Source organism: Aulostomus chinensis, chromosome 23, assembly GCF_037954235.1.
Source record: "Aulostomus chinensis isolate RoL2024-O1b breed Wild chromosome 23, RoL_Achi_v1.0, whole genome shotgun sequence".
In the NCBI taxonomy this organism is placed as follows: domain Eukaryota; kingdom Metazoa; phylum Chordata; class Actinopteri; order Syngnathiformes; family Aulostomidae; genus Aulostomus; species Aulostomus chinensis.
This window is the reverse complement of record NC_141342.1, coordinates 19,733,663-19,752,184: the sequence shown is the minus strand read 5'-3', so window position 1 is coordinate 19,752,184 and position 18,522 is coordinate 19,733,663. Positions and strand designations below refer to the sequence as shown.

Here is an 18,522-nt window from a genome sequence, read left to right as displayed (position 1 = left end):
ACTTAACCTGTAGTTGCCAGCCATGATGCCACGTTTTAACAGAGGCGACGAACGTTGTGTCAGAGATGCCTTCCAAAACAACTTGACATGCCGAGGATTGCTATTTCAATTTTTATGCTTTTGTAACATTTAGGTTTTTTTTGTTTTTGTTTTTACAATTGAAAGCTTCATTTCAGTAGCTACCTGTTCAATTCCATGGTTTCAGAATATAAGAACAGCAACAGTGGACCGAAACAGTTTAATTAAAGCACCAAAATACAAAAATCTAAAAGATGCTAATCTCTTCTTAACGGAAGTGCAGGGGTGAGGGTGTGGGTTTGTTGCCATGAGCAAAACCTTGCCCTTTCCATTCAGTCTTTCCATCCATCGTCTTTATCATCAACATATTTAGAAGTGCAGCATTTAAAGGAGACACTTGTAAAATTCCTAACAAGCTAGTACTGGTCCACTTCCTCTTGTCAATTTATACATCAAGAAGAGTGAGACAAGATTGGAAAGTAAGTAGAGCCCATCTTTACCCCCAGTTGGTTTGGAGTGTTATATGAGGCACTAGCTTGATTTGATTTCCACAAATGGCACTTTTAAAAACAGAAACAAACTCTTAAGGGAGCTTTTTGTTCAGACATACCCAGACACAAGCATTTCTGGTGCATGTGTTGCAAGCTGAAGCTGAAGCATACACTCTGCTGATGGCTGCTTTGCCATAGCAACAGCTGCAGAGGCTCGTAGGTAAAAAATGATAATGGCCATAAGCATACACTAATATGACATTAACGAGGAGATTTGAGTAGTTTTATAAGATTATTTAAGAATTATTATGTATTTACCAAAGCAATGCCTCCTCCCATGTTGCAACTCTATTATTTTAACTTTTTGGGATCATGTACCAAGTAAAAACATCAATAAAATAGTGCTGACAATAGAAACTACACAACTACTTTATAGGAACTCACATATCATCAATTCAGTTGAGGTTAGATTGCTCCAGATTGTCAGATTTAAGTCTGTAATCTATTTGTAAATCGACTGAGCTGGAGGTTATTTGATTCCATCCATGCAAAGACCCACTAATTTATCAAACCATTTCAAACTTTGGGTTTCCCCTTTATGCATACGCGCGCACACCCACACCCACACCCACACCCACACGTGTGTGTTGCTCAAGCAGTGCTCAGGGCCATGGAACTGAACATGCTTCTAATTTCCTGTGGCTCCGTGTCCATGTGTGTCACTCTTTAGACATTCAATAACCCCTCCCTCCAATGTGTTGCACAACTGTCAATATTTTAGCGCATTCATTACACTGAGCAAAAAGTTCAACAGCCCCGGGGAACTACCTATGACCTCTGCTGAGGGGGGAATTCTGTTCAATGCATCTGTCAGTGGGAGGAGTCAGAATTATATAAGAATTAACTGTAGACAGCTTTAAAAATAAAGCCCATTCAAGCACATGCATATGAACACGTCCATTCCTCTGGACACTGGTATGCCACCTTTGTACCAAGATCGCAACGCACTCAGGACAAACGTTACTGTCTGGTCTGAGCTGGACCCGAGTCTCCTTCAAGGCTCAGGCACAGCAGACAGTGGAAGCATAGGGAATCCTCACATCATTGATGTAAAGAATGTGATTTAAAAATGATATTACATTACAATCTTTACTGGAGAAAGCCTTGAACAGATAGTCATGACGATCTGGGGTGCAACATATCTTACCTCTGTGACCGAGCACCGACACTGAAGCCCATGTAGCCCTCCTGAGGGAGCGAGTCATCTCCCAGTTCTCGCAGGTCCTGGGGGGCTAGATATTTGTCTGTGTCCCCCGTCATTGCATCATCACCTGGCAGTTCAAAACACACAGAGCCAAATAAAATTAGGGAAGTAAGGAAGTCATCTAAGTGTCTCTCTTCTGTAGTTTTCTGACCAAACTAAAATTTGGGACTGGTGGGAGTGCAAATGAATGAGTAGCGCTTTCCCTTCATTCAAGATTCCCTGGAGCGAGGAATACTTTCTACTGCATCCGTGTGGATGTTTGGTAGAAATGTTTGAACTTCTGCATGCACAGTTAAAAATTTCCTCCTTTCTGTGTTTTTTTTGCTTTAGCCATCCATGTCAACCATAGCAAATTAGCTCCTGATCAATTCATCCTCTGCCCAGAGGATGTTTTCCAGTTCAGCTTCGGTCCAGCGAACACACACACAAGCTGAAGTCTTGCTGTCAATGAAAGCTTCAGTCATTAGGTAACCAACAACAAACACACTGCTGCCAGTAACTGTCAGATATCAGCTAGCAGTAATAGCACATTTAAAAGCTTTAACATGGATTCCAATTCAACCTTGGTACATAAAAACAGGGACATTTGAACTCATCACAGCAAACAGAAGTTGAAACATACATTACAGGCCTAGCAGGAGAACCGTTAGTTGCATGTTACTCCCCTCAGATGCACTGTAGATCCTAGCCTACTGATGACCGCACGAGTTGAAAGCGAAAAGGAGGAGAGGAGGAGTCAAAAGGGGAGAGGGGAGCAAGTGCATGCAGGCAGAGAGACCAAGAGGGAAAGAGAGAGAAAAGGACAGCATTCCAGCAATCACAAAGCACCGGAGAACCAACCCGTCACCTCATCCCCTGCTGCTACAGCACCCCTCCCCCTAAACTTTCTCCCTCTCTCACTTTACAGACCCCATCTGGCTGAATTCCAAACTATTCTCCAGGATCCCTCCAGTGTGAATGAGAGCGAACCTAAACTCACCTCCTGCTTTAAAACACTTCATTCAGCCGGCCCGTCTACACTGGACTAACTTTCTTCGACCTTCCTAAAACTCTGTGTCGCTCGCCCCTGCAACTACAGTCTATCTCTCTCTCACAGTCCAGTGCTCACACAAACAGATCAGCTTTCTCCCGCCTACCCACCCTGCTCCGGGATTATCCAGTGTGTGTGTGTGTGTGTGTGTGTGTGTGTGTGAGTGTGTGTGTGTGTGTGAGACAAAGTTTCAGAACACACACCTAGATCTTACAGCAGGACAGGAATAGTAAGTGTGTGTGTGCGTGTGTATGTGTGTGTGTGTGTGTGTGGCAGGGTAAAGTTGTCTAACTCTACCTAAGTAGCATTTATAGTAGTAGGTTAATTGCTGAATATGGAATTCCCATATCCCATAACTGTTACATATTTTTCAATATATTTCAAGGACTTATCCAGTTTGTTGTTACAAATTTTCATGACCATGAATTCTATGACACATCTGTGAAAAGACAAAAAAAAGAAAGAAAAAGAATGCACTCAGAGCGCATAGACCTCCGTCAAGGGGAACTGTCAGCTCCTGGCACATTTCTGCTGTGGCCCTTATCAAAGCCTCAAGCCCCGCCCTGCACAGGTCAGAATGTGTGTCTGTACCGTTGAGTGACAGAGCGGTGAAACTTGACACTATTTGGATTTTGCGTGGAATAACCCTAATGCTAAAACTTTTCTGTGTCAGACACGTATATATTATGTTGCTGTAAGTCACATGGAAATAATTCTGATGTAAATCGAAAGCTGTTACAATATCATGGCTTACTTCCTGTTATCACTAAAGTTCAGCTTGTGAATGTCTTCAGGCTGGAACTCTCATCAAACATGTTAAGATTGGAAAATATCTGATCATGTGGAGACGTAGTCACAACAGTTTCATGTTTTGTGGAGTATTTTCAAACATGGCCACCCCACTATGGTAACGTGTAGCCAAAACTCAGTCTTCGTGGTAACCCATCACCAAGTTCTTGGTTGTTTTAACCCAGTCTGAGCTGGATTTAATCAACCTACTTGAAGCAGGGCATCACACTGAAAGAATAGTCTTGCTATAAATAATTGGGCTCATGCTCCTCTCACGCATTGAAAATTCCAGATTACATGAGCACACAAATATTCTCCATTTCACATGGAACTGCCAGACACGAAACGGCTCCTTCCTCTCCATAAAGTCCAACCTCACTGTTTGTGACCTGCAGGTGTCAAAGTTCCACCTTCTATTTGTGTTCTAGACTGTGGGAACGAGAAGGAACACGATGTGAGTGGAACAATCACTGTATTTTCTCAGTTGATCATAAATGACCCACATGGGTTATGCCTCACAATCAGCCGTTTTTTTTTTTGTACAATAAATTAATTTGTTTAATGAAGCCATGAAAAATTTCATGGCCATATTATGAATATTTTCCTAGTCGCTGACTACCAAGGCACACGGCGATGGGTCAAAAGTTCATGCTTTTTCCTTGCATTTCGAGCCCTCAAATCCTCCAAAGTACGGGATTAAACTTTCTGGGATTTTTTTAATTTCTGTTAAACAAAATCAATTTTACATTGACTCCAAATGATAATCTAACAGCAAAATCTAATTTTTTACCTGCGCTATTTCATTATTATTATTTTTTTTAAAGGCCTCATTTTTTATCAACATTTTGATATCAGGCTCATCTTCTAGACTGGATTCCTCCCCTGTCAATTTATATGAGAAGTATTATGAGGTAACTTCTTCACAACTCTGGAAAAACTCCTTGTAGACTGGCCTGGGTGTGTGTGTGTGTGTGTGTGTGTGTGTGTGTGTGTGTGTGTGTGTGTGTGTGTGTGTGTGTGCTGTCCTGATTTAGCTCACGGACTGTGTGTTAGTGGTGTTATTCATCATTGCTGTTACTCAGTTGGTATGTGAGTGTGAGCGTGTGTGTGAGTGTGAGAGTGTGTGTGAGAGTGTGTGTGTCTGGAGTTACATGAGATAATTTTAGATCAGAAATTAAAGATGGGGCTCTCTACTGAAGCTCAACATCAACATCACTGACCCTCACATTGGATGAGTGTGAGGGCAAACACGCACATATAAACATACATTTAAGAAAAGGCAACAAACACACACACACACAAGTTTAGTTCAGTTGGTTTAGCAGCACCACTTCTGGTTGGTTATTTGAGTTAGTTGTAGTGAGACGTTCTTTGGACTTACAAGAATAGCTGATGCAGATATTTCCAAAATCCATCTCTGTTTAAACAAAGCAGAAATACACCTTCAACCATTTATTTTCTTCTTTATGATTCATTCAACCAGGACTCAATCTTTGGAATATCCTGAGTATTTCGAAACCAAGCACACAGGAAGTGACTTCAGCTTTAAGTATATGAAGTAAAATTCTATGTTTGAGGGTGGATTCAGAAAAAAAATCAGACACTACAGCAAAAATGCAGGTTCTCTCATTCAGTTTCTCTCAAGTAAAACCAGAATCAGCTTCCAGAGAAGCACACCCTGACATCACGCTGCAGCAAGTAAACCAGAGATCTGATGGTAAGATGCCCTCAGCTGTTTCCTGAGCAACACACTGCCTTGAGGTCTATGCAGCAAAACAGTGGTCGCAACCACCTGGGACGCCAACAGAAACCTCCGCGTGGAGCATCCAAGACCACGCTGAAACAGGAGCTGTATCACAGTGTGTGACTGAAGCAGCAAACTCTGCAACCACCAACCACCAACACGCCACCATCACATAAACCAGCAGGACAGCCTCGGCGGCCAGTTGACCAGATGATGGGGAGGTATCATCCCAGATGAATGCAGGCCACCAACAACCTTGGGCTGTCTGGGAGACACTGAACTGCCTTTCGGTTGGCCAAGGCCACTTCAAATCATCCATAAAGAAATCTGAACTGATTGCCACTGCATTCGCCTGTGGAAGCACTGGAAAGACTTGACATACAAGATAGCTGGACATACGAATGAGGAGGAAGTGACCCTCTCTGTTGGTTAGTGACCTTGTCTCTGTTGATAACCTTTGCATTTGTTGTCTCATGGTGGTTGGCAAACTGCTGTTACCTGCATGTTACCACCACCCTCTTCACTTGGGGAGGGGTGTTAAAGTTCACAATACACATCTCACAAACAGACCAAATATTAACGCAGCACAACTGCAGCAACACTCACTTAGGTCTGAATGCAGCCTAAGGAACCTGAGCAAACATTCCACTTCTTCCATTCTATTAGTCTCATCTTTTTTCAGTCTCCTAGATATGAAATGACCTCCCACCACCATGTTACATAGTGGTGACACGACATCTGTTCAAATGACAGGAACAAGGCCAATACCTCTGCATGTGTGCTCCACCAGGGAGACTGTGAGGATAGCATGGCTCAGGAAGTAGCGTGGCTATCTCCTAATCAGAAGGCTGTCTAGTCATCAAAAGGTTACTAGTTCGATCCCCTGGCTCCTATGTAATATGCTGTCCATTCAACCATTTGATACCTGGCACAGACCGTCACTTAATGACATCATGTCCAGAGCATTCTTTAGAGAGATCAGTGTTACATGATATTCTGTATTAATGTCAACAGCAGACCTATAAACTATGGCACACCTGGTAGTTCCATCACGCATATAAATAGTTGGAAAGTGAATGGGTTCAATAGAGCTGAGGAAAAGTGGGTTTGTGCAGGCTGCTGACATTTAGCAACTATTTAAACTTGCAGCAGCAACATGTGACGACCTAAAATAACGAAAGCCTCATTCTGTAACATCACTGCAGCAAAAACACCGCGAGGCAGAATGAGTGAATACGAAACAAACACTCAACACATCTATTTTTTCTGTCTCATTCAGAGAGTTCAACTTTAGCCATTTGTGAGCGAAGCAGACAAACACACTCACTGCAGCAGCTGATGCCGTGTTTGCTTTGGCTCTAATGCATGAAACTACAATAGAAGCCTCAGCGACAAGCCACCCAAGACAAAGGATCAAGTGTGAGCGCATACTCTGCACAATGAAAAGAAAGCTGTTACACAGCCCACAATGCCATATGCAGACAGTTGGCATGGCAACCGAGAGAAAGGCATATTCCCTACATTTTGATGCACAAAAATAGAGAGGCCTTCAGAGGAACAGTGTGAAAGAGCTGATGGGGGAAGCAGCAGCTGACAGGACTCAATAATTACAGTGTATCGCAGTGACATTTGTGCCTTCGCTGCATAAAGGGAAATCAAAAAGTTTAAGAAAAGAGGAAAAAAAGTTGAAATTATTTTTTTTATACCCTACTATAATAAAATCAAACGAGAAAGAATTTAACAAAAAAGAATAAAATGTGATTTATTAACTTAAAAAAAAATTCAAAACCAAAGTCAAACGTGGCCCTAATCCTTTCCAGTAAAAATATGATCCATTATCAACTGAATAAACAGTTAACTGACAAAATTAAAGATAAAGCAGAAGTATAAAATGTTAGCAACAGAAGTGACATATAGACTGAGTTAAGACCAAAAGAGAAAAAAGGAAGACATGATTTAAAGAGCAAATACTGATAAAAAAAGATGGAAAAAATACCTTCTTCAACATCAGATAAAAAGTCCTCAGTGATCATTTCAGGAACATTGGCTTTACAGACTGTGAGGTTGGGATGGAGGACAGGGTTAGAGAAAGAGGGAACCAAAAAATATGGAAAACTAATGTCCATCAGAAAATAATAATCACAGAAACTTAAAATACATCAAATCAAAAATACTTAATATATTGCTAGTGTGCCAAAACCCTTTTACTGTGCATGGATAGTTGGGAAATAAAGTTTAAATCACATTATGGATAAAAGTTAAAAGGCAAAAAGTGACAACAAAATAACTATATTTCCTTGGCAACAGAAGGAAAACACACTGGGGTATCATCCTGTTCTAAGTCCATGACTTGTAACTGCCTGCCAAAACATGACTCAACCGGATATCTTACACGTCTGGCTGACCGTGCAGGATTTGAGGTTTGTCAGGCTGCATGCAGAGAACCGATGAAAATAAAGAAACACAAGTTTGCACATCAGTGAGTTATAAATCTGTTGCTGGAACCCTTACCTTCGTCGTCGGACATGTCCAGCACCTCATTCATGGTCTCTGGAACATTCATCTTGTGCTTCTCTGTCACAGTCTGTTGAATACAGACACGCTCTTATAAAATAATAACATTAACTTGCACGCTACCAGTTACTTCCTCCAGTCTTACTATTTGGTCTCATCGTCACCAAAATAGTCAGCTATTCTTTTAAGAGGCTCAGATATTTAGTGGTTTGATGTTGTGTGCTGGTGAGGTCATTTGGATGGAGCCATTTAACTAAGGTCCTGTCCCATTCACAACTCATTCTTTATGGTCTGAAACAGAATCATATTTATAGGAAATTACTCTCCTCTCCCCTCTGAGTAGTTGTGCACAAACTAAAGCAGTTTTTAATCACAGCACCACACCCACCTGTCATAGCATCAAATACCCGAGTAACCAAGTGGGTCGAGGGCACACATCAGTATAACCTTAACTATCTATAATGATAAAAATCATCTTTGTGGAAAAAAGTCAGTCACCAGGAGGCGATCACGAGCTTGTGGCTTCACTTTTGGGGAGCTGTGTCATGCCGTCCATTTCCTTTTACAGTCAATGTTTCCTGCAGAGGTTTCATATTAAAAGCCTTTGGTGCCACAGGAAGGCTTTTAATGTGAAGGACTGTCACAGGAAATCTTCAATTGAAAGTCTTCCAGAAAGCTATTAATTACTGAGTGATAATCATTTTCACTAAAAACAAAAACAAAACAAAAAAACTGGAACTAGTGCTGAGTTTTTCAAGATCGAAAAAAAGTCAGAACAAATTATCAGGCTATGCAAACCTACATTTATTGAATAGCAAATAGTTTGTTTCTGAGCAGCCACACAGCTCTGGATCCCCTTGACACGAGTGTGGTGCATCTTTGCTGCCTGCGAGGACTGCAAAAAACATGTAAATGGGCTAAAAAATACAGCTAAATTATTCAGTGGGCCGGGAGTCATTTGGTCCATTATGCCTTGTTGTTTATATCATCAAAGGAAATGATGATATAACACACACACACACACACACACACACACACACACACACACACACACACACACACACCTGAGTGGTCAGGGTCTCCTCGGTGACCACCTTGAGTGTATCAACGACAGAGATATAGCCGAGCCTCCTGGCAATGGACAGAGCACTGTTCCCATTCTACAGAAAATAAAATGTTAGTAATTTTCAACAAATAATAACACAGAATTATTTAGCATGTGTACTTAATTATCTAATTTCTACACATCCTGTTCACTAATGTGATCTTTATTTTAATGGAAAATTCTGGAAGAACTTGGAGGAACAAAGGTCACAAGCAGGAGTTAAATTTTAAATCTACTGTACAGTCTGAGTGTGGGCACTCACAGTGGTGAGTTCATTGGGCGATGCTCCATGATGTAACAGCTGGTTGATGATATGTGTGTGTCCCTGCTGTGCAGCCTGATGGAGGGGAGTGTAGCCGTTCTGTAGAGGAGAGGGAGAGTTTCGGCAAAAAAAACAAAAAACAAAAAAAAACAGATTACTCCACTGACATACAGTAAACACATATGGTTAGAAAATATTCAGTCACTCAAAATATTCTCCTACAGCCAGCAAAATCCCCTCACACATACAACATGGCTACCTTGGTCTTGGCGTTGACCTTGGCCTGGTTTTTCAGCAAGAAGTTGACCATCTTCACGTTGCCATAGTGACAGGCCACATGGAGAGGAGTGTAACCCAACTGAAAGGAATTCATAAAATGAGATCAGCGGTGAGATTATTGTCACTACATGATCTCATAGCCCTGCAAGGCCTGAGATGCCTTGTGATGTTGACAACATCACTTTAGATTTAAGATTTGCAATCAACAGACCATGAGAGAGAGACAGTCGTACCTTGGTCTCAGGGTCAATAGTGGCACCATGGTTGACTAAAACCTCGGCAACATTGACTTTGTCCTCCTGAGCAGCCAGATGCAGTGGAGTCAGACCAGACTAAGCAGAGAGAAAGAGAAAATATAATTAACGGTTTAATACAGAGCAGACACATTCAAAAAATACACATTACAGATCCAGAATGCAGTCACATGGATTCCAGAACCTGAAATATCCTTGATCATTTCAAACGTGCTCAAGGAATTCAATGTAGTTCAACATACAGTTCCTCCTAAAATCAATCCACCAAATGTCGTCAAAATCTGTCTTAAAGTTTTTGGGAAATGCTGCAAAACCAAAAACAAACATCCACTTATCACCTCCTTCACCGTCACTGCTGAAAGCCCTGTCTGACCTGCCAGTGACACTTAGGTTCTAATTAATAACCCACATAAATGGGGGTCTTGTATTGTACCTTGTTGCCCATGTTAACGGGAGCGTCTCGCGCCAGCAGCAGCGTCACGATGTCCACATTGCCCTCCTGAGCGGCGAGGTGCAGAGGCGTGATTCCCTGGCGTGTCACTGTGTTGGTGGAGGCCCCGTACTCCAGTAACGTGGTGGTTATCTCCATCTGGTTCTTCTTGGCTGCTATGTGGAGTGGCGTGTAACCGTTCTGATGACAGAAAAAAAACAGAAGATGATTTCCTTTGTGTAACGCTGCTCGAACAATCAATTATGTGCTATTAAAAATAAAGTGATGATGAATGACAAAGGGGATGTTTCTCTAACAGAAACTGGCTTCTCAGATGGGAAACAGGCGGGGTTAGAAACTAGCAATAACATCGATGGAAGATAAGATGTTGAATTGTTTTTTTCCTAATTTTCTTACTTTGATTTTAAGACCGCAGCATTTGATTGCAGTTTTACAAAGTCCGATTTTGACAATTTTTGTCGTGTCTTTGAAACATTCTGAGCTGGATGTTTTCATGAGAATGGAGTAAAGTTGCGTGCCGGCTAAGCTGAGGATATTTTCCTGCCCAGTTCTCTTTGTCCCGCCTTTCCTGTATTTTTTTTGGTCTCCCTTGGTTGAATCAGACGTCTTTATCTTCTTCTACTGTTGTCTTCATGTTCAGCACTTCAAGACATTTGCTTCAAAACACTAACTAGAATTCTTGCACTTTGAGGGTGATTGAATGTTTTGCGTTCAAAATGATTGGTTATTTCTTGGGCTGATTTCAGTTGCTGTTCTTCCTGCATTAGCATGGAAGAGGCGTGCAGCCAGCTCACTAGAGAACCGGGTAATTGCATGTGGGCGACTGAAACTAGGTCAGCCCGCTTCAAACATCCACTTTGACTGACTCTTACCTTGGCAGCAGCATGCGGTGAAGCTCCTTGTTTGAGCAAAAGTAGTGCCACCTTCTGGTTATCATAGTGCGCTGCCACATGCAGTGGAGTTAGACCACTCTGAACACACAATCACACACAAGCCCTGTTAGATGTGACATACGATACGTACTGTATAGTGTACAAAAGAAACAAACAGAATGCATACAAGAGACTGTTTTTTTGACTGTTTAACCTGGGGTTCCACCAAAAAAAAAAAAAAAAAATCAAATTCATTAGAAAATGCATGATTGTTGCTAAAGATAAACACAGTAATCTTCACTATGATAAAACTAGGAAGAGAAAGTTAAATTTGGCTGTGCTTAGGAAGGTGGATGAGTTTGTTTTCACCTCCCCCAGGGATGGTGGGAGTGGTCATTCTATTTTTGAGGGCGGGGGCTCCTGAGCTGAAACGTTTGGGAACCCCTGTCTTAACATGCATTACCTTCCCAGCAGCATCAGGTGAAGCGTTCTTCTGCAGCAGCAGGTTTGCCACCTCCAGCTTCCCATACTTTGCTGCTACATGTAAAGGTGTGAAACCCTTCTGGGAAGACACAAGTGGAAAAAAAGCGTTCCAACTGTAAAAGAAATCTGAAAACACTGCTACTGCTTAAACTAGTGCTGGGTCCATGACTCAATCAATGTGCACAGCTGCAAGTGCGTTAGGTCACACGTAACTGAGCCATTTATAAGGTTATGTCACGACAACATGGGGAACTGATTATTTGGAGCTTAAAAATGATGAAACTTAATGAAAGCTCAGGGTGTGGAGAAAGTGAAATGAGATTCTTTAACTATGATGCGCAGATCTGCGACCGTGGTTCGTCACTCAGAGCGGAAGCAAACATTAAGTCAGGGATGAATACAGGACTTCCAGATTGGCTGCCTGGTTTAAAGTCAGTGATTATTTAACACAAAAAACTACGATTAAACAAAAAAAGACCACATGTATTTTGATGAAACCTGATGGAGTATTAGAGCAAGGTCCAAGGAAGAATCTATTAAATTGGAGATGAACGTTCTTTTATTCCACCAGTGTGCTGCTGGTATGAGGCGTCTTTTTAGGCCAACATCACCATGAGTTCCCTCGACAAAGAGCTCATGTGATTTTTGGGTTGGATTTTGGATTTTTGATAATTGAAGAAAATGATATTTGTGGTGAGCAAACGATTTTGACACTCAAAGTTTTGTTCACTAAGATAATCTTTATGATTTCTGAAATGTTAAGTAGACGTGCAACGCTACATTGGGCTATCGACAAAATCACCTCAACTGCCTTTGACCATTGGTACTTGTTAGCAACCGCTGTTTTAAAGAGACATTTTTAATTCTGACATATTGCATTCCATAGATTTTTTTCAATAACTTAATTGAGTGCGAATGACAGACCTTACTTCAGGCATTTACCAAAATTCATTGAAAATCCCAACGACTTTCAGAAGAGGGAACTAGACGTTCAGCAATTTACTTTCGGGTTTTATGACTCATTCCTCTATCACTTTACGGAATCTCAGTCTGTCCGTGTGTGCGTGGGTAAAGCATTCACAGTTATCTTCTCGCGTGCTACATATGTGAGTGACAAGACTAATCAATCTATCAGGCGATGTCAGGTATGTATCAGATTGCAGTGTGTGTGTGTGTGTGTCTACCTTAGTAGTAATGCCCAGACCCGCTCCTTGGTCAAGCAGGGCTGCAGCCACATCTCTGTGTCCCTCTCTGGCGGCCAGGTGCAGGGGTGTGTATCCCGAGCTGGTGGTGGAATCTGGGCATGCCCCGTTGTCCAGCAGCTGGTGGACAATGTCTTGTTTACCGAGGCGGCTTGAGATGTGTAGCGGAGTCTGCTCATCCTGGGGAAAACAACCAAACAAACATAACTTTTATCAATACAGAGTAAACAGAATTCAAGGGAGCTCACAAGGAAATAAGGACACTTAAATGTGTTCCTGTGGAGGGCACTCAGGCAGCAGATATATTGTATCTTCTTGTAGAAGAGAGAATTTTCACATTTTTTGGTTTTAAACTGTAAAGGCATGTTCACAACAAAAGCGATGCAAATTTTCGCATCTCTCTATTCGCGCCAATTTGATCGCTGGATCATGTTTTTATTCACGTCATTCGTGTGAACTATTTTCCCCATCCATCCATCCATCCATCCATCCATCCATCCATCCATCGTCTTCCGCTTATTCCAATTAAGGTTCGCGAGGGGGCTGGAGCCGATCCCAGCAGCCTTCAGGTGGGAGGCGGGGTTCACCCTGGATGGGTCACCAGTCCATGGCAGGGCCAACACATAGAGACAGACAACCATTGGCTCTCCCAGTCACACCTTCGGTCAATTTAGAGTCTGGATTAACCTGGTCCCCTCTTGATGTCTTTGGACTGTGGGAGGAAGCTGGAGTACCAGAGAGAACCCAGCAGGAACAGGGAGAACATGCAGACTCACACAGAAAGATCCTGTGCCCGAGCCGGGACTCGAACCTCAAACCTTTTTGCTGTAAAGGGTACAGTGCTGACCACTGCACCGCCATACAGCCCCTTTTTTCCCCCAGCGAGGAGAATTTTTTTTCGCTGTTTCTTTCCATCAGCAACCATGGCTGACGGAACAACTGTTGCTGGGTTGTAGCTGTTGTGGAAGTCCCAGATATGGCGGAAAACCAAATGCCGCTGTATCTGGATCCATGGCATAATCCGAAGGCGCACACAGCTGGGTGAATTTCACCGCTTTCTCCGGTAACTGTGCCTTGACGACGGCCATTTCCAACAGTACTTAAGAGCCCAGTTCGATGACGTGTTGGCAAGGATCGGTGCCAGGATATCATGGATGGACACCAACTACAGGCGCCAGGACCATTGACATGACTTCACTGACACCAGGGGAATTTCAACGCTGATAGGCTCTCTCGACACGTAGATGCGGATAAGCGAAATTCGCATTATTTGCATCGCCGGGCGAGTATACATGCAAATTTGCGTCTAATCGCCTCTTTACATAGACTTTGCATGTAAAGTAATGACCGGGGTCATCTCTGCCCCGTCTCTCTGTGGGTTGCTTCCGGGTGGGGGTTGCTGCTCCTATGCTTTCCTATGGGTCCTGGCATGGGTTGGGCCTGTGGCTGTTTCCTGGGGGAGGGGTGGCCTGGGGCTCCCCGTGTCCTGGGGATTTCGGGGTGCTCTGGTGACCTGGTCCTGACCTACCTGCCATCCTGGACTGGGGGTGCAATGTCCTGGCCCCCCACATCAGCTACAGCCAGCTACGCACAGCATCCAAGACAAACCGTAGCACATACACATACACGTACACACGCGTATACACACATACACGCATGGAGCGCACAGCTGACCCATAAACACACACTCAGACATTTATCTTAAAATTATATTAAACCAAATGGTAAGCCTACACCGGAAATTCTGCAACCATTGTTGTTGTTGTTGTTACTTTTTCTTTGTTTGTTTATTTGTTTTTTGTTTGTTTTTGTCTTTGTTTGTTTTTGTGTTTTTGTTGTTGTTGTTTTCTGCTATTGCTGTTGTTGTTTTTTGTCTCCCCCCTCCCCCTTGTCTTCCCTATCCTGTCCCTGTTCTCTCTTCCTGTCCACTCCTGTCCTCAGTCCGGTAGCTTCATCAATCAACCAACACCATTCCTAATAAAGTTAAACATAAATGCCAATAAGAGGAGTTTATCAGATTCCTCCTATGCAGAATAAAACTGCTTCAGTACAACAAGGCACCAGGAACACTGATGCTGCTTGCCTCAGCTACTGAACAGGACAGGTAAAAAAAAACAACAAAAAAAAAACATGTAAACTTATCGCACAAAAAATTTGCGTCACGTTTGGTGTGAACACGCCTTTCAACAAGACTTTTGTTCCTCATTCCACTCAAACAGAATATTTACAGAACATCAAATGAAATTTCTTCCATCCTTTTTTTTTCTTAAACCATAATGAGTGTGACTGAGTTTGCATACATAAACAATTTTGTAAAAAGGTTTCAGGTGAGTGTTAAGAGAGTTTCAGATCAAAAGGACAATTCTGATGCATGTTGCTCAGAATCCAAATATCACTGTAACTATATATATAGTATATATTACTATATATATATTTTATTCATCTTTTAATTTCTCCTCTATCCTCATTTCATTTGCATCCTCTCAAATATTTTTCTGTGAACCAGAAGGCAAAACCTCAAAATGAAAACAGGAACAGTGATTCTTTATCTCAGTAATAACCCACAAGCAAAGACAGACACACACATACACATACACACACCCCCAGACACACACACACCAGTCTGTTTTCAATTAGTCCAGTTTGGACTGATGATTTTCATGTGAAGTCAAAAGTCTACCTTGGCCTTGGCGTCGACTCGTGCTCCGTTCTGGACCAGATATCTGACCACACTGGACTGTCCAGCTCTCGCTGCCATGTGGAGCGCCGTCTCCCCTCTCTGGAACACACACACGAAACACACACTTAAGTTATTAAAGAAATTAGATTCTCTTCCTCGCTCATGAATCCCACAAATTTCAATAAAATACTGATGTTTCAGAAACTCTTTCAAGACGAAATGTATGACCAGAGAGAAAGACAGAGAGCGAGAGAGAGAGAAAGACAGAGCGAGAGAGAGAGAGAGAGGGAGAGAGAGAGGGAGACCCCCTCGCTTTCCACACCCAACTCACCATAATGACGTCCCATAATGCTCCGTTTCTACAGTAACCTGGCCACAGACACAGCGTGGGCGACAGAATACTTGGGGTTGAAGAGTTGACTGTGCAGTTACTCTTTCCCCTCTTTTGCTCTCATCCCCCTTTTCTCTTAGCTCAGAAGTCACAGCAGCTCTTTATTCCTCCTTTAATGTGATTTAACGGGTTTATAGCTTCAAGAGACGAGTGTTTATGGATGAGACGAGAGTGAGATTCTTTCCTTACACATGGAATTAATATGTTTTCTCTCCTTCTTCCCAAACTACAGAGGTCTCTGCTGCCGGGAAGTTTGTGGAAGGAATGCTGGGTTTTCTACAAGGTAAAGGCTCGATGTGGGTATGAAATGCCTATTTTAAGGTGTCACATTACAGGAGATAAAAATACCTTTCAGGTTGCATCGTTCTGCGCTAATCTGGCTTACTGTATATCTAACAACAACAGGCCTCTCATTAGATTACTAAATCAAACTTGTGCATCTATTTCAAGCCTAAAAATGCATGTAGCATTTTTTGTAAAAACTTCCTTAATCATGACTCATCAACATCCACTAAAACCTTTATTTCTAAGCCTCTGTGGCAAAAAGAGAAAAAAAGCTCAGACCTTTAGCTTTTATGTAAAATGATTTGCCTGTACCACACTATTCATCAAATATTTTTCAGTTAACAACTAAATTGATATTGTATTAAAGGTAGAACAACCCATGTGCATATAACTCCCATTTTAGAGTTTGCCAGCTCATTCAAGGATGACGAATAGAAAAGAGATAGAAAGAATGGGAACTCACCACATTGCTCGTGTTTGGTGAAGCCCCGTGGTTGATGAGCTGGTGGACGATGTTTTCATGTCCCATAAACGCTGCGACATGGATGGGAGTCAAACCAGACTGGAGGGAGACAGCAGAAGAAACATGATGAAAGTAGGAGCAAAAATCTAGATGGACTGCTTGAATGTCACACTTTCCTCAATTTTATTCAGTTCTATAGGTTCTTTCAGACACAGCAACATGTAAAACCCCAGCTTCCACTCCTTCCTTCCGTCCTCTTTACCACTGAGTTTAATCAGCCCTGTAGCTACTAAAAACACAAAGAGGCCACTGTGTTGTACTCGGTGACATGTTCTTTCATTATGTTGATAGCGTTAATTTATTTCCACACAATCCCTCAGTTACAGCCATAAATCACTTGCTGAATTGAGTCATAATCTGCAACTATCCTTCCTCTTGGAGGAACACACTAAACCTGCAGATGTTTCTGGAAAATACATTTTGGGTTGGAATGCGTGGTCATTTTAATGTATGAGAGAATATGAATCACTAACCAGGTGAAGTACACGTAACATGAGGTGAAAGACCTACAGTCTCATGAATAAGAGCGTTCATAAGCTGGGGACATGACTTTCAAAAGAATTTAATGACATTCTGCTACCATGATGGACACAGTAACACACACCTACCTCTGTCACCGCCTGTATTGACGCTCCATGCTTCAGAAGTAGCTCCATCACCTTGACTCGGTTCTTCTTACAGGCAATGTGCAGGGGAGTGAAACCATTCTAAATCACAGGCAAAAAAAATAAAAACATATTATGTTTTTAAGCACAAAAATGGCTCTTTGTGTGTGGCTCAGTAGGTCCTGTAGAGCCGGCGATGGCAGACAAATCTGGAACACAGGATGGAAAACACAGAACACTTTTCCACTCTTTCTCTAAAGCCCCTCTGCTTACAGGCATGTGTGGAAATAATTGAGTCAACTGTAAGCTGTAAAAATTACAAAGTATGCTGCCCTGAAATAGATACGTTTCTTTACAACTGGCTCTCCTCTCGCCAGCCCCCTCCCTCTCGTAACTCTCTTAACTTTGAGGTTTCTGGCTCAGTCCTATGACTTCATTTTCCTCTCCGTGTTCTTTTTTTTCTCCTTCTCGTTCTCTCTGTCGTCTATAAAGTCCCAGAGCTCTAACCACACCCAGACGTCTCTCATTACAGAACAGGCGGGATGGTGGCCGCGGATGTCTTTCTGTCCCCATGTCTGTTTCCTACATTAATTCTCTTCATGTTCTCCATGATCCTCTCCATACATGCCACTTATTCCTCAGAATCAAGGAAAGGGAGAACTTTTTTGGTCGGTTGGGAGATTGAATTATTTGACGACAACATGTGAATATCCCATATCAATTTAGTCAAAAAAAACAAACTCAAAATTCAATCCCCTAAAGCATCTTTCAGAAACATAAAGGCAGTTGTTGTTTTTTTATATTCAAATAAGCTCCTGAGGGATTTTTTTAATAAGTCACAACAGAAATCTTATCAAGTTGGACCTGCTGACGTTTCTGTTAGTCTGAACTAAATTCCAGCACATTCATGCAACGTTCTAGAGGAGATTCTCACACCAGGGAAGTCACTCATTCACGGTTTCCTAGGAACCCGATTCATCATACGGGTCGACGTTTGGAAGCAATTGGGAGAGAGAAGGTTATAAAAATGCGTGTTCTCTGTTTTTTCTCACTTGTCACTCAGGACTTCTATAGAGCCACAAATGGACTATCTTTACTTTTGCAGCATGAGGAAGTAAAGAAGAGTCCAAACCACATTACTTGCAATTTATGACAACACTTGCTTATCATATACTTTTTTATATACATTAACGATGACAAAAGTGTCTTTTGCCTCCCTCAGATTCTCTCTTAGATGTAGTTTTATCATTTCACATGTTGTAGTGGACGAAACAGAAAAC

General features: G+C 42.1%; 1 protein-coding gene across 2 annotated transcripts in view; it reads right to left on the bottom strand.

The window, feature by feature from the left end:
- Positions 1 to 18,522, bottom strand: part of LOC147239949 (ankyrin-3-like) — a 95,524-nt gene that overhangs the window by 36,447 nt on the left and 40,555 nt on the right. For both annotated transcript variants that reach the window (XM_086195060.1, XM_086195061.1), the window contains exons 12-26: positions 17,246 to 17,344; positions 16,578 to 16,676; positions 15,439 to 15,537; positions 12,741 to 12,938; positions 11,537 to 11,635; positions 11,074 to 11,172; positions 10,184 to 10,381; positions 9,730 to 9,828; positions 9,477 to 9,575; positions 9,218 to 9,316; positions 8,915 to 9,010; positions 7,848 to 7,920; positions 7,333 to 7,392; positions 4,974 to 5,009; positions 1,717 to 1,840 (exon numbers count right to left, since the gene is read on the bottom strand). In XM_086195060.1, the coding sequence (XP_086051186.1) occupies positions 1,717 to 1,840; positions 4,974 to 5,009; positions 7,333 to 7,392; positions 7,848 to 7,920; positions 8,915 to 9,010; positions 9,218 to 9,316; positions 9,477 to 9,575; positions 9,730 to 9,828; positions 10,184 to 10,381; positions 11,074 to 11,172; positions 11,537 to 11,635; positions 12,741 to 12,938; positions 15,439 to 15,537; positions 16,578 to 16,676; positions 17,246 to 17,344 (1,577 nt within the window). The remainder of the gene's footprint in view (positions 1 to 1,716; positions 1,841 to 4,973; positions 5,010 to 7,332; positions 7,393 to 7,847; positions 7,921 to 8,914; positions 9,011 to 9,217; positions 9,317 to 9,476; positions 9,576 to 9,729; positions 9,829 to 10,183; positions 10,382 to 11,073; positions 11,173 to 11,536; positions 11,636 to 12,740; positions 12,939 to 15,438; positions 15,538 to 16,577; positions 16,677 to 17,245; positions 17,345 to 18,522) is intronic.